Below are 16,719 nucleotides of genomic sequence, written 5' to 3'. Positions count from 1 at the left end.
CGCAATGCTCAGGATATAAAGATTATCCAAGATGATCCTTAAAGAGAGTACATGATTTGATGTCTTTTGTCCCCACTACACTTGACATAGAAATCTAGCATAGCCAAATTTGATCTAGCAAGTGAATTGCCTCTCCAAACACCAATAGTGTATCTAGATGCAGTTTAGTTTGCCTATCCAGAAAAATCAGAATTTTCCTCCCTTTTAAGCTGAAAGGCTATTAATGCAAATCCAATTGAATTTGCATTTGATTACATTTCTGATGGAAACATTCATATGCAAATGAAAATTCATGCAAAGATAGCCAGATAATTCAAATAGTTGCTGAAATATCAAGATAAAATTAGGATGTTAAATGTACATCCATCTATGTTTTCTGGGTTACACTAAAGATCTTCAAGTGGGACATTTCTTCAAAAATTTAAATAAATCATGTCTTAAACATTTGACTACTTTTGAGTAGGTCTGGGTTCAGAAAGGAGCTATTACATTACCTTCTACTGCCACGGTGCTGAAAAAGAAGTTAGTTACTGGTCAAATTAGTGAAGTTGCTCAAAAGAAGTTCATCTTGGATCCACCATTTTGTTCCTTTTATCTTTTCTTTCCCTTAAAAACAAAAGGTGATTTTTGTTAGATCTGAAGTTATTTTAATGATCCAAAACAATGAATAAATAATTTGTGCAAGTTGGCAGTTCCTTCCTACTCCCTAGGGATTTAATGGCGCAAGTTAAATGACACCATCACAATCACTACCAATAAATATCCTTTGGCAAGCATCTATGGCATCATGAGTATACCCATGGAAAAATGGTCTTAATCATTATTATTCTTCTAAGAACAGATTTTAGACTTAAGATTCTAAGAAAGGATTTAAACAAAATTACAAAACATAAAATATTAATCCACTATTGCACATTCCAAACCTATATTTGAAGAAAATACAGGTGTTGGAATCAGACTATTGCTCTTGTTAAACTTAACAGGAGTCAAAGTGGCAAAAGAGAAGGCTTTGCGATCACAGTATTCAGGATTGTTAGCACTTAGTTTAATAGTCTACAAAGTGTAATTCCCCCCAGTTTCCTTTCATTTGATCCAATGTATTAGTTCATAGTTTCAAGTCTTTTTAGAATTCCAGTGCTTGGTGAGTGTCAGCTACCATCCATCAAATTCAAAAAGCCTGAACCTAAGAGTATGAGCACCTTAGCACCTCCCTCCTTGGCACACCCAATCCTTTCCCAAGTCTAACGAGTTTACTTAAGTATCTCCCAAGTCCAGCCACTTCTCATAGTCTCCATCACCAATTCCTTAACCTTTATCTTTTGCCTTTATCTGTGGCAAGAGCCTCCTAACTTGTTTCCCTGAATCAATTTTTCTTTTCCTCCCATCCTTACTATACTATAGCCAGAGTTGTCATTTAAAAATGCAGATAGTCCATAGTTTCATCCAACCATCCTCCTTGCCTAATACCCTTCAATGGCTTCCTGTTCGTCTTAGAATAAAATCCAAATCCTTAATAGGGCTATCGCACGCTACATGGTCTGGTTCCCACCTGCCTCTCCACCCTTACGTCGTGGTGCTCCCCTTTCACTCCCTGCACTCTAACACTGTCCTTTCAGATTGTGAAATGCACTACGCTCCTCCCAGTCACCGCATCCTTGCACATGCTGCTCCTCCGCAGCTTCTGAAGTTAGTTAACTTCATGCTTTCTCAATTAAAGCTTTCCCGATCCGTCAGGTCCCCCTCGTCTTTCATCTCATCACACAACTTTCTTTCATAGTACTTATTTGAGTTTCTAATGTTATATTTATTTCTGAGATAATATCAGTTGTATTGATTATTCTCATGGCTTCCAGAAGGATGAGAATGGATCTGTTTTTTGCTTACCAAAACAAGACATGATGCCTACCACATACCAGTCATTCAGTAAATATTTGTTGAATTAATAGAAGGTTCCACTTTCTATTCTTCTCATCTATTATCCACAAGTTCATAATAGTCAAACCCAAAAATAAAAATAAAAATTGATAAGCTTGCTAGAACATCACCCTGCCACAAATTACCAGGGATAAGTTAGTGGGGCAAATACTGTAATATCTTTCAGGGCAGAGGTGAGGTGAGGAGTATAATGGAATCAAGGTTAATTGCTCTCAGAAACTCTGAAAGTAGGACTACCCCATGAACTGTAGCAGTTAAGGACTTTTTTTCACCTACTGATGGTAGAGAATAATGTACCAGCCACTCTTCCAAGTCTGTCTTATGCATAAAAATTTTTATTTAGGATATTTAAGCCATAATTTCTTTCAGAAACCTATCTAGAGGTTTTAAATATACAAAGTCTTGAGACACAAGTAGCTAAAATTGATCTACATCTATTATTCATTTCATGGGAATGGTGTCATAATTACAAAAGTTAAAAATCATACCCAAATCACCTAGCAATATTGCCAGTTTCTTAACTCCCTCTGTCACTTTTATTTTATTTCTTAATTTTATTTTCAGGAGTTTTAAAAACTGAGCTAAATATTGAAATTATGGAGAAGGATAAACTGCTGCATTCCATGATTTTTTTTACAAAGTTGCTTTATTATCTCTCTAGGTCCGTTCACATCCGTCTCAGACTATGGAGTCCTGGCCGTCTGTGATATTCCGAGAGCAGAGGGTTAAAAACTCATATTTAGCAACAGGATGTATCAGTGGTTAGGAAAGTTAAGTTTAGTGCACAATAAAAAATTAAATATACCTTTCTTACGAGAAAAAGAAGTTTTATATAGACTATTAAAATAGCTTTGAGCTTATAGTATCTCTCATTTTTATGGATCTTAGGGTGTAGTTCTGTTTTTTAAGAATTTTCCCTGAGAACATTTTAAAATTTCTTTCATTCTTTGTGAATTATGTAGACTAGTATTCCAGGAAAGAAGAAAAATAAAATGTGCCTATTTAACTTAAAGTGTCCTCTTTTTTTGCATGTATTGTGAGAAGCAGCATTTAATCAATAACTGATCACCTGCAACACTTCTTATAAATAAACTAGGTGTTTGTTCTCTTTTTGCAAGTCAACATTTCTTACTAACAATGGTCTAAGCAGACTTGGGCTCCTAGGAAGAAGGCTCTGAAAAGACATTTCTTCTCCTTTTGTGATTTCAGTTAAGAATGCAAATTGCACATCAGACTTTGAGGAATACTTTGCCAAAAGAAAACTGGAGGAACGCGATGGCCATGCAGTCAGCATCGAGGAGTACCTTCAGCGCAGTGACACAGCCATTATTTACCCAGAAGCCCCTGAGGAGCTGTCTCGCCTTGGCACGCCAGAGGCCAATGGGCAAGAAGAAAATGGTGAGGCTGTAATTCATTTTTAGCCACTACACTGACCTCTGCAGCTGTTACAATTACAAATGCACTACATGCCTGGGTGTTTACCTTAAAATTTGAAGAACAGCTGCAGAGGCATGGAATTTCATGAGCAAAGATTAGAACTGTAATTTTAGGGTATTGTGAAATTTTTTTGTCAGCAAATTTGTGTCATTTGTACATCCAATACAGAACAAGAACAATTAGAGCCTATTTCTAAGAGATAAAAATATCTAAATTGATTCCTATCTTTCCGAAATATTTCACTTTTGAGCAACAAAAAAAGTTTAGAGATACTGACCCTAACTTTTTGTTCTTCTTTACCGACACCTGAAAAGCTCCTTCGCACTGTGAATTCCTGAGTCAGATGTGATTGAAGGTCGACAACGAACTGTCAGTCACCTAAAGAGAATTTCCTCATTTATCAGCTGTTTAAATTTCCCCCAAAAAGCTCAAGTAATTAATTGATTTTCTAGCGCAGTGTGAGCCGATTCCGACAAGTCTGTCCTGGGTGTGCAAGGGGACTGGTGTGCGCGGAGGCCGAGAGCAATGATGGCACTCTCGTGGAGCAGATTGCCGTGATTCCTGTCATACCATCCCGGGCAGTCAGCCCATTAGCTGCCATTGATTTACTGACCTTTTGGCCTGCTTCTGTCCCTCTCGTCTCTCGGCTACAGACCTGCCACCTGGAACTCCAGATGCTTTTGCCCAACTGCTGACCTGCCCCTACTGCGACCGGGGCTACAAGCGCTTGACATCACTGAAGGAGCACATCAAGTACCGCCACGAGAAGAATGAGGAGAACTTTTCCTGCCCTCTTTGTAGCTACACGTTTGCCTACCGCACGCAGCTCGAGCGGCATATGGTGACGCACAAGCCAGGGACAGATCAGGTGGGGGGTTGGTTTTAAGTGATTTCTTTCTATAATAACCCCTTAGAGAAACGATATTGCTTTGATTGGCAATCATTATTAATTTTTCATGGCATTTTGAAGATGCAGATCTTTTAATGGTAATAGCTTTAATTGAGGTCTAAATGATTTTTTGATGGTCTCTTCTAATATGATTTAATAGTCTTATGTTCACGATCGAATGAGTGTGTTAATTTCTAATTTAGAAATTTTATTTGCACTTTAACTTGACTTTAGTTTCATTTTTATGTTCCACAAAAAGTGAATGAAATTGTAGCATTTTAATTATACATTATTAAACATCTCAGCAATTTTAATTCCATTTTTCACCTAGTTTTACTTAGAATTTTTTTTCCTATAGGATCTAAGTCATAGTAAAAGAAGTATGTATTTCTTTCATTTGTCATATAACACCTTCAATTACTTAGAGTATTTTTACAAGCTGCTACTAGTTTATGAAATCTAATTAAGAGTTTTAAGGAAAATCAAAAAAGCATATAATATATATGCATATATATATTAAATGAACTGAATTAATACTAAAATGTTGGATCTACATTAAAAATAATCCCTTTTTAATGTGCATATTTCTTGTTAAATGTTAAAATTGCTTTGCCTTTTTTGGCTTATTTGTGTCAAAAATAAAAAGTCTACAGGTAAGCATAGCTTCTTCAATCCTTAAAATGATTGAACAGGATTGATTCACAGTGTCCCTTAAATGTTTTAGGAAAACTGCTCCTTCTGTCCCCCTGAGAGAATTGCCTGCAGATTGATAGTATGATGTGTTCAGATGGTAACACAAATGGTGTGCCTTAAGTCCCAATAACTGGCCCTACAGATCTAGAATCATCCTATCTAAACCTTAACACCATATCTGTTTTTAAAATTATTAAACAGGATATTCTATAAAATTCTTGTGTTGTTTTCTTCTGGGCTTTATTTTCTTTGAATAAGAAAATGAGAATAAGCAAACACAATGAAGCAATCGTGATGATACTATATTATGGAATTTTACTATTTTAAGAGAACAACTCATGTAAAATTATTCCATTTATATCTGATTGGATTTGTCACCTGAATGTTTTTCAAACTTCAGTTACCAAAACCAAGCTTGCATAGTTACACTTATGTAACAGTTTATCTCCCCTTGCTCATATGCACAAAAACTCTAGGAAAAAAAAAAAGTGCCTAGATATTTATCTAGCATAACTGCTTTAAATTTCACATGCAGAAGTGTGATTGTGTTGGCGCGTTATGAATGGTAGCTTTGGTGTTGAAAAGTCCCCTCATTTGCTCATGGCATTTACAATTAGTAAATTAAAATGATTGTATCATATTAACAGTGGCACAACTAAAGTTTATAGTAGTCCTCTGAGGGCTGTGGGGGGAGACAAAGCAGCTGTTGCTGTTTGTTTATGCAACTCAGCAACATATGAGCGCTGGTCCCTCAATGGCGCTCGGCGGGCTGGGCTCTGCTTGATCTTTGAAGGTTGCTGCTGTTTGAACAAACCTCCCTGTGTCCCATGTAACACCATCTGTCTCACTAGGAATGTGGGAAGATTCAGCACACCCTAGCAGTTGTCATACCGTTTCTGTGCTGTCTTTTTGCAAAAGGCTTTTGTGTCATTGCTGCTTGAAAAAGGCTGACCTCCTACCTTGAGCATCCAGAGTGGATGACTGTATTCTTTTTTTTTTTTTTTTCAGAATTCTAAGTCACAGTGCTTTTTTTTTCTCTTGTTCAAAAAGGTCAGCTGTGTTTGATTATATCTTCGCTGCTTTTAACTTGTCTTTTCAGTAAACTTTTTTTCTTTTTTGTCCCTACTTCCTAGCACACTACTAAAAAGGAAAATGAAAAGTCGTTGAAGTCTTTTCTCCTGGCCTGTGATAAAACTGCTCAAGCAGCTATAACCCAAGATGTTGTCTCTTACATTTGACAATGAATCAGATCTGATATGCAACACCTCAGGAAAAACAGGGCTTTCATTTGCTCTTAGCACAGTGAATGGGATATTTAAACATGCTTATAGTGTAGTGAAATATTTACAGTCAAGGAGATTTTTGTTTGTGTATGAGGCTTATTTTCTTCTTCTTCAAATTTGGCATTGCTTTAGTATAAGACAGACTTTTTACCCTGATACAGAAAATTTGATAAAATTAGTTATTTGTGTGGGGAGTTTTTTGGGAGACTATTTAGAATTTTCACGATAATATTTTTTTTCCTTGACACAACAGTTGCATTCCAACAGGGAATCTTCAGATTTTAGAATTTGCAGTAAACACAGGGAACCACAAACATCTTTACAATTGTGCTTTCTCATCTCCAAAGGCTCAAAGAAACATTTTGGAAAACAGACTACAGAGATAATTTTAAAGCAAGCGTTGGGTGCGCATGTGAAAGCACTTTTTTTTATTTGTTCCAATTTTATTGCCAACATTATCACTTTTATTGCAACTCTGGAAGACTGGGCAAATAAATAAACATGCACTCAAACCTTTTGGCCTGTCTGAAAAATAGAGGCCTTTTAAAAATATTTGTAACAAATTTCCTTTGTTCATCCTGCACAAAACTGATGTCAGTCTTTCTCCTTTTATAGCACCAAATGCTGACCCAAGGAGCAGGTAACCGCAAGTTCAAATGCACAGAGTGCGGCAAGGCCTTCAAATACAAACACCATCTGAAGGAGCACCTGCGAATTCACAGCGGTGAGTAGCAGAGGTGCCGGTGCTCACATTTGCATTTTGTTTCATTAGGGGACTTTTAAAAGGTTGTTTAAAATCTACACAATCCTGTTCGTAGCTTGTTGGAACTACCCATTTATTTCATAAACTAGGTGTATATGCTTTGTCTTCATGAGACCTGTGGTACTACCAATAGCATGATCTTATAAACAGAAGAAGAATGTTTATCCTTTCTAAAAATTGCAAAGGCTTTGATTTCTTACAAAATCTAGAGGCTTCTTTTTGTCCTTCTAAAAACTCTTCTACACATTAATATTTTTGACCTGAAGAAACTCAGCTGGAAAATTCTGAAGGATATTCATTTTTGATACCTAACCATGAAAGAAAAAATTGAAGAATTTTGGATAAGAGCTTTTGTATAATAAACGTTCTTTGATTCCTCAGAGCTGTATATTACAGAACAACATCCCACCACTGAGATTTCTTCTTTATAACTATTTTGATAGCTCTGCCAAGCATTTTATTACCAAATTGGATGCTATTCAAAGGACTCGTTGGATTGGTAGAATCAATGGAATCTCCAGAGTTGATTAAAGCCATGGCTACACTTCCCTTTAAATACTGTGACATCTTTATTGTGCTATTGACCACACATTAATCTGACACTGTTTAAATAGGAGGCTGCCCATGGCAAGACAAGATTTGGGATCTTGGCTGAAAAAGGCATAGATAGCCCTCACCTTCCACTGCTACCATCTTGAATTATGTCTTCCCAGGGTAGATAAAGCCCAGAAACAGTTATGGCCACATAATTCTAATCTAAGCACCTAGAATGTAGAAGTACCCCATTGTATTCCTTTCATTTGATTTCACAGATTCTGGTAATTACAATCAGAGAAATGTAACACTAATTTTAATTATCATTTTAGGTGAAAAACCATACGAGTGCCCAAACTGCAAGAAACGTTTCTCCCATTCTGGTTCCTACAGTTCACACATCAGCAGCAAGAAATGTATTGGTTTAATCTCTGTAAATGGCCGAATGAGAAACAATATCAAGACGGGTTCTTCCCCTAATTCTGTTTCTTCTTCTCCTACTAATTCAGCCATTACCCAGTTAAGAAACAAATTGGAGAACGGAAAACCACTTAGTATGTCTGAACAAACAGGCTTACTTAAAATTAAAACAGAACCACTAGACTTCAATGACTATAAAGTTCTTATGGCCACACACGGGTTTAGTGGCACTAGTCCCTTTATGAATGGTGCACTTGGAGCCACCAGCCCTTTAGGAGTTCATCCGTCTGCTCAGAGTCCAATGCAGCACTTAGGTGTAGGGATGGAAGCCCCTTTACTTGGATTTCCCACAATGAATAGTAATTTAAGCGAGGTACAAAAAGTTCTACAGATTGTGGACAATACGGTTTCCAGGCAAAAAATGGACTGCAAGGCTGAAGAAATTTCAAAGTTGAAAGGTTATCACATGAAGGATCCATGCTCTCAACCTGAGGAACAAGGAGTTACTTCTCCTAATATTCCACCTGTCGGTCTTCCAGTAGTGAGTCATAATGGTGCCACTAAAAGTATTATTGACTATACATTAGAAAAGGTCAATGAAGCCAAAGCTTGCCTCCAGAGCTTGACTACTGACTCAAGGAGACAGATCAGTAATATAAAGAAAGAGAAGCTACGTACTTTAATAGATTTGGTCACCGATGATAAAATGATTGAGAACCACAACATATCCACTCCATTTTCATGCCAGTTCTGTAAAGAAAGTTTCCCTGGCCCCATTCCCTTGCATCAGCATGAACGTTACCTTTGTAAGATGAATGAAGAGATCAAGGCAGTCCTGCAACCTCATGAAAACATAGTCCCCAACAAAGCTGGAGTTTTTGTTGATAATAAAGCCCTCCTCTTGTCATCTGTACTTTCTGAGAAAGGAATGACAAGCCCCATCAACCCATACAAGGACCACATGTCTGTACTTAAAGCATATTATGCTATGAACATGGAGCCCAACTCTGATGAACTGCTGAAAATTTCCATTGCTGTGGGCCTTCCTCAGGAATTTGTGAAGGAATGGTTTGAGCAACGAAAAGTCTACCAGTATTCAAATTCCAGGTCACCATCACTGGAAAGGAACTCCAAGCCGTTAGCTCCCAACAGTAACCCTCCCACAAAAGACTCTTTATTACCCAGGTCTCCTGTAAAACCTATGGACTCCATAACATCACCGTCTATAGCAGAACTCCACAACAGTGTTACGAATTGTGATCCTCCTCTCAGGCTAACAAAACCTTCCCATTTTACCAATATTAAACCAGTTGAAAAATTGGACCACTCGAGGAGTAATACTCCTTCTCCCTTAAATCTTTCCTCCACATCTTCTAAAAACTCCCACAGTAGTTCTTACACTCCAAACAGCTTCTCTTCTGAGGAGCTCCAGGCTGAGCCTTTGGACTTGTCATTACCAAAACAAATGAAAGAACCCAAAAGTATTATAGCCGCAAAGAACAAAACAAAAGCTAGCAGCATAAATTTAGACCACAACAGTGTTTCTTCATCATCTGAAAACTCAGATGAGCCTCTAAACTTGACTTTTATCAAGAAGGAGTTTTCGAATTCAAATAATCTGGACAACAAAAGCACTAACCCAGTGTTCGGCATGAACCCATTTAGTGCCAAACCTTTATACACGGCTCTTCCTCCACAAAGCGCATTTCCCCCGGCCACTTTCATGCCACCAGTCCAGACCAGTATCCCTGGGCTCCGACCATACCCAGGACTGGATCAGATGAGCTTCCTACCACATATGGCCTATACCTATCCAACTGGAGCAGCTACTTTTGCTGATATGCAGCAAAGAAGAAAGTACCAGCGGAAACAAGGATTTCAGGTAATGAGACATATCTCTTTGCTCTGAAGAGAGGAGGTAAAAATGTTATCATTTACGAGCATATAGGGAAAAAAATCTTACTAAAAAAATGAAGTGTTCTATTTTCAGCAGAAATAGAAGAGTTTGTTTTAATTTGAACCTAAAACTGAGTGGGCTAGACAAATAAATGGAGAAAGAGTAGAACACTGTACTATTTTAGCTTATTTGCCTTTAATAAGATAAAGAACTTAGTATTTATTTTTGAGATTTATTTGGATTGATCCGTCTGCTTTTAGAATTATACTTTGATAACAGTATTTGGTAGGACTTGCATGGATGCTAAGAGTTAACATTTATAACAGTCATATACTTTTACAGATGTTCACAATGTGCAATACTGCATGTCTAAAGTTGATACATACTTGCTTTTATAGAGAATAGTTTATTTTGAAGTGTATTTAAAAAGTGTTTTGTACATTCCACATGACTTTTAATGTGATTTTCAAATTAGTGAATAATTTATGGTTTTTCAAATACAAAAGTAGGTATGTTTTAACATCACGGAGTATAATGCCTGTTTGCAAAATAGGAGCGTAAATAGCAGTGCACCTCTGTAACAGCTGTTCCAGGATTCCCATTTCCAGTGCATCTGCCCTCTTTGTAAACGTATTTAAGTCTATTTAATCTTCTCTAATATTAATTAGTGCAAACGTAGTCTAAGAAAACTGAACTGTGGACTAGCAAATGGAAATGTATGTTATCGTGCAAGTTTGCACTCCTTTGGATCAAGACAAAATAAATATCAAGAAACTTAATAATTTACTGATCCACATTCATTATTGCTCAATGCTGAAGGCTGTTTTAACATAGATAGAACATTGATAAAAAGTGTTATTAATATTCCCTATTTCAAATTAGAAAATTAAATATAAAAATATAGCTTGAGGCCTTTAGTTGGTAGACATACATTTAAATAGATTGCATAATAATAACATTTAGTACCTAAATATAAAATTCAATTAAAATGGGGTTTCTACAGCTACAGATCATTTCCAAAGTTAAGCACACTGGAAATACACAAAGTCTGATGTTTCATTTTCGCTCTTGGTATTTCCTGATATAAAGAAAATTAAGGATTTTTTAAAAATTTGTTTTTCTCACCTTCAGAGCTGACTATTTTCTGTCCTTGAAAAACAGTGAGCTCTACCATCTGGGGCAAAGAAGATTTATATTTTCTGGAAATGTGAGACCTCCTCTATATGTTTCATGGAAAGTAATAGTTTTTAAAAAGTAGATCAATTAGTAGCAAGCCCTTTTGAGGTTCTCCGAGTGTCAGCCTATGCGAAGTTGTTTGGTATAAACACAAGGAGAAGAGACTGTGTTGAACTATGTGATTGTATCACAGGGAGAATTGCTTGATGGAGCACAAGACTACATGTCAGGCCTAGATGACATGACAGACTCCGACTCCTGTCTGTCTCGAAAGAAGATCAAGAAGACAGAGAGTGGCATGTATGCATGTGACTTATGTGACAAGACATTCCAGAAAAGCAGTTCCCTTCTGCGACATAAATACGAACACACAGGTATGAGTGACTTTGACTAGCTAGTTAGAGCTTCCCGGCCTGCTGTACATTTCATAATATTTAATGAGTACACTTGTGCAACATAAGATGTAGCAGATGCTGATACCTTCAACAAGAAAGAAATAATGCTTTTGCCTAGCTCCGTAGGACTTTTTTGTTGCCTATTTACTGGATCATTCATGTGTTTATGAGTGTGCTTGTCTTCATATCTTTCGAGATAATCTGTAAACCAAATTCACAAAACATGTCAAAGGTGTATTTAAATGGCCAGGGCAATGAAACAGCATGACACAAGTCAGTTATTGAAAATATCTTCAAATTGTCAAGCTGTGATGAACCTGCATATGTAAAAATTTAATAAAAAATTCAGTCAATGATGTATTACTTTCATCACCCAAACTTCAAGTAAGCCACGATTTGGGGATGATTTTGTTTGGTTTTATAAATTGGCCATATTTTGAATAAAGTAAAATGTTGGTACTATGAAAGAAAAGACATAAGTATTAGGCCAAATGAGCTAGTGAAATTACTTATATTTGGAAGACTAAAATAAAAACTTTTCTAAATTTAATTAATTTCCAATTAATGCATTATGAATTAGGAACAATTATAGAGGTGACAAGATAGCGGCCTAATTCTTCCCTATGAGTAGAGAGATAGTGGGTTAATTTTAAAGAGGAAAGGTGGAGTATCACAATGTGAAGCAGTATTAGTCCCCATAATCCGAGATCTGATCTGCACCTTCCTGGGAGCTATGCCTATGTTCCCTCCCCCCTTCTGTCTCCTTCTACCCTTCTACCACAAACTAACTCAGCCTCAGCCCCGTCCCTAAGCCATCTCCAACTTTTCTCCACTAGAAATTTGGAAAGGGTGAAAGGGGTAAAGGGGCACGTATGTATGGTGACGGATAAAAACTAGACTATTGGTGGAGAGCACAATGCAGTCTATACAGAAACCGACATATAATAATGTACACCTGAAATTACACAATACTATAAACCAATATGACCTCAATAAAATAATTTGAAAAAAAAAGAAATCTGGCATACTGGACTGGCCCTAGATGGGGAAAGAAACAGTGTAGAATCTCAATCAAAATATCAGCAAGGAAAACTACAGAAACACTCTCATTGTAAGCTACAAAGTCTGGTAGCAAACATTTTAATATCAAGGAAAACAGTTGGCCTAACATTAATGCTTTTTGGGGAAAAGTGGTGAAGAGACAGAAGAGAAAAAGAAGAAATGGAAATGTGAATACTTTCTGTCCTACTTTGACTGTCTAAATATGTAGCACCCTTTTTAGAGATGGAAAATTATCCTTGGGAAGCACTTGTACAGGTCATCTTCCCTTTTTTCCTCACTGGGCATGTGCAGGAGGCAGCGCGAGTGACGAGAATCAGCCTGAGGGTGGGGGGAAGTTGGGTGAGTTCGACAACATTAAGTGTTGAGCGTATTTGTGAAGAGAACAAGATTGATAGATAACAATGCTCTTCCTCCAATCAAGCCAGTTTTCTTTTTCTTCAACTATCTGATATTAATTGCTATTGTTTTAAAAGTTCAGCTAATGACACTTTAAAGACAACCTAATTTCAATAGCAAATCTCAGTAGTTTTTATACTTGTGTGATATGATTCAATGTTTGAAACATCAAAATTTCCTACATTTGTCTTTTATCATAGATATCAATAGATATTTTCTTTAGTACCAAGTCCTACTTAAGTATTTATACAGTAAAGATATTTTTATACCTAAATTTACTTTAATATTTTAATCAACCTCAAATATATTTTGTATTTCATTATTCAGCTACAATAGGCACATCTCTGAAGGCATCTTTCCCTCTCTGATTGGTTTTATTATATGACCATATGCAAACTCTATCATTCACTACATGGTGAGTGTAAAACTTTTATTTTAGTGAGGGCTATCATACATATTAACATCCAGTCAATATCTTTATTTCTTATAAATGCGATAGTCCATAAACTTCACAGGTGTATAGATAGTTGAGAGACCCAAAAGTTGACGAACACAAATATGCATAATCAATTTGAAAAATATACTGTACTTTAAAAAATGAAAATAAACTGTTCTGATTCTTTAAGATGTGAGAAGATCTGCTGCCTAGAAATATTGCCTAGCAACAAGATGTTAACCATCCAGTGGTTTCCCTAAACGTGTGATTAATTATCCTCCTGTTGGCTTCCCAGCTTGTCAAGTTTCCAGTGTGTTAACTTTTTGGTCTCTTGACCAAACATCTCATGACATTTCTACTGTCAGTGTCTTAGGTTCCATCAAAGTGAAATTCTTCATGAATTTTCTCTCACTATATGTGGAAATTTCGTCCATTCTCCTTCCCTAATTGGGCCCCACAAGCCTTTTATTTGTTTATGTTAAGCACTAGTAATATTCTGAGAATGTATTAATATGAAAATTACAAGTGAGAACAGTCTTTGGGTTGATTGATTCTAAGGTTGGAAAATGAAGTTGAATTATCATTTGATTATGTGTTGATTATCACTGTGTCATTGATAAAGTGTGTTTGTTACATCTGTCTACAACTTAACATCCAGAATAGTTTAAATCAAGACGGAAATTTTGAGCTACTTATTCTTGAGATCCTGTGCTCTGTTACTTCGACCTATTTAGTTTATTTCCTAGGCAGACATCAAAGATACAATGCTTAATTTTCCTTACAAATGCTGTATTCCTTGCTTGCTTTTCCTGGGACCTGGGACTGGGACAGAGGAAGGAAACCCTACATAAATATTGATTTCAATAGGATTAATTGTCACAAACAAGGACTGTGAAATAAAAAAATCTGAAATTCCCATTAGGCACTGTCAAGAACTCATTTGTATTCCACTAAAATTTACATCTGACATTTACTGAGTACCTTGTCTATTGAAACATTGTGGTAGGTGCTTTTAAACCCACTTTATTTTAAAAAGTAATAAAAATGCTTCTACTATTGAATAAAGTGGAAGTTTTAAATAAATTACCACTTTTGTTTCTCAGTTAAATATAGCATTTTTCATACCACAAACCTTCCACTTATTAACTTCAGTTATCATTCTAGTTGTCGGGTGAATCATGAACCTCGATATTAGAGAAAACAATTTACCCTAAAAAAGTTTTGATTCACTCAATGTCAATTTCAATGTTTTTCTGAATCTCGTTCATATGGAAATTTAATCCAAGGACATCTTGATTTGAATCAGGTAAACCAATCAAACAAGTTAAAAAGAGATGCATGTCCAAGTCACTTCCTATTTAAACTAAATTTATTAAATGCTTACCAGTGAAATTTCTGGAGATCAATAGAATATTTAGTGCAAAGTGTAGGTCAAAACTCCACAATTCCTGCTCTCAAATTCTGTCCTTCGCATGACATAATAGATGAACATTTTATTCTTTCAGATTGTCAGTTCATAATGGAGAATTAATATATTTAGGTTATAAGCATATTGTTTATTAACAAATGAATTCTCTAAAAATTGATGAACCATAGACCATCTGTATAACAGATTGCAGTTCAGTGGGCAGCCCCCAAGCATTTCGAACAGGCCTTGAAACTTGCCCTGGAGAGAGCCCATTCTCTCTCAGGACACTGCTTTGTGTTTTGTTCCTTTGGAAAAGACAGAGGCATCTCAACTATAATGTTCATTCACAGTTATTCACACAGCCAGTCTGTGAAGTGACCTAACTGGTTGACCTTTTTGTGCTCCTGAGCTGATGAGACACTAGGATCTAAAGGAGGTTGTAGGACAGTTCTCCGCATGCATTGCTGTAGCAACTAAAGCACCAAAACATTTTTCATCTGCAATTTCTCTTCTCTCCGTTCAGATTCACTTCTTCCATGTACTCTGCTCCTGATACATGGTGTCTTGCTTACAACTTGGGAAATTATTGAACATGTATTAATGAATGCAAGTAAAAGTATCTAACATTGACTGAGTGCGTACCACATGCAATCCTGTACTAAACACTTTTCCTATGTTGTCTCCTTCACTCCTTATGCCCTGTCCACAAGTAAGGTCCACAAATGAGCTCCTTTTACCGACAAGGGCCCTGATCCTCAGGGAGGTTAACATGCCTGAGACTGCACACTTGGTCATAAAAGAGGGATTTAAACCCAGGCAATCAGACTCCAGAAGCTGTCTCCCCTATGTAACACGGCACCATCCTGCCCCTGGGAATGAATTGCCACTGTGGGAAGCATCTTATCCTTGCTCCTGATAGCATCCTTTTCCTTAAGGTCCAAGTACACATAAGAGACACCAACTTCATGCATAGCAACTTGAAGTTTTCTGGAAAGCAAAACCTCTGTCTTTCTTCCAAATGTACTTCTGCTTCCTGTTAAATTACCTCCCCATCATGGTGGTCTTGTCAAATGGAGAAGCACGCTGTCTTTCCAAACTCTTGGCACTCTATTGGAATTCTCTTCTCTGTTATCCAGTTTACCTCATTCAAAACATCTTTTCCAAAAGTTGAGTGGTTCTCATGTGGTTTGAATTATACTTTTTTTCTTCAGACTATTAGCTACCTTCAAGTAGATTACTAGAATCTTCCTTCTTTCCAATACAACAAGTAGTCACCAACAAAGATCTTTCTAATTTCTTCTCTTACAGGTAAATAACTTCTTCCCACTCTAGTATTGTGCCTTACCACATTTATCATCACTAAATTTATATTGGACGTTCCAGTAAGATAAAGACCATTAATGAAATAACATATAGCAGCCTACAGCATTTTCTAAATAGTAGCATGCCCCAGGGGCATTCAACAGCATTATTAAAGATATTTGATTACTAATTGAGATTATATATCCCCATATAACTGAATACCTGAAGTGTGTAGAATGGGTTCCTAATCTTATAACATGACACTTAGCAAATGAAAATGGGGTTGAATCTAGTAATGCTGGCTTTTAATTTAATTTGCTGAAATGCAAGTCTGTATTAGGAAATATAAGCACATAGCTTCATGTATGTTATGAGGATACATAGTTCTCTACATGACACATCTCTGACTTTAACTCTGGAGCATCAGTCTGATAATTTTTTTTTTTGTCAGTTCTATTTTGGAAATAAACTTTTAAGTATGGCAGCTATGGAAGGTGTTGAAGGCATTCCAGTGCTATTTGTGGCCTGGAATCAACCAGATGTGTTTAGGCTTGGCACTAGTTTCAAGTTCCAAACACTGGTTAGAAACTGCCTGGAATGCCAAAGGAAATATAGCATTCTCTCGCTGAAGAGTATTTTAACACTCAACAAGTGGCTGACATCTCATGGAAAACTTGAGAGGGAAAACACTAT

General features: G+C 36.6%; 1 protein-coding gene across 3 annotated transcripts in view; it reads left to right on the top strand.

Moving 5' to 3' along the window:
• Positions 1 to 16,719, top strand: part of ZEB2 (zinc finger E-box binding homeobox 2) — a 134,182-nt gene that overhangs the window by 111,307 nt on the left and 6,156 nt on the right. For all 3 annotated transcript variants that reach the window (XM_046658327.1, XM_046658325.1, XM_046658326.1), the window contains 5 exons: positions 3,145 to 3,333; positions 4,026 to 4,240; positions 6,853 to 6,961; positions 7,867 to 9,836; positions 11,221 to 11,401. In XM_046658327.1, the coding sequence (XP_046514283.1) occupies positions 3,145 to 3,333; positions 4,026 to 4,240; positions 6,853 to 6,961; positions 7,867 to 9,836; positions 11,221 to 11,401 (2,664 nt within the window). The remainder of the gene's footprint in view (positions 1 to 3,144; positions 3,334 to 4,025; positions 4,241 to 6,852; positions 6,962 to 7,866; positions 9,837 to 11,220; positions 11,402 to 16,719) is intronic.

Source organism: Equus quagga, chromosome 4, assembly GCF_021613505.1.
Source record: "Equus quagga isolate Etosha38 chromosome 4, UCLA_HA_Equagga_1.0, whole genome shotgun sequence".
Classification (NCBI taxonomy): domain Eukaryota; kingdom Metazoa; phylum Chordata; class Mammalia; order Perissodactyla; family Equidae; genus Equus; species Equus quagga.
Note: the sequence above shows the minus strand (reverse complement) of the source record. Positions and strands in the feature narration are given on the sequence as shown.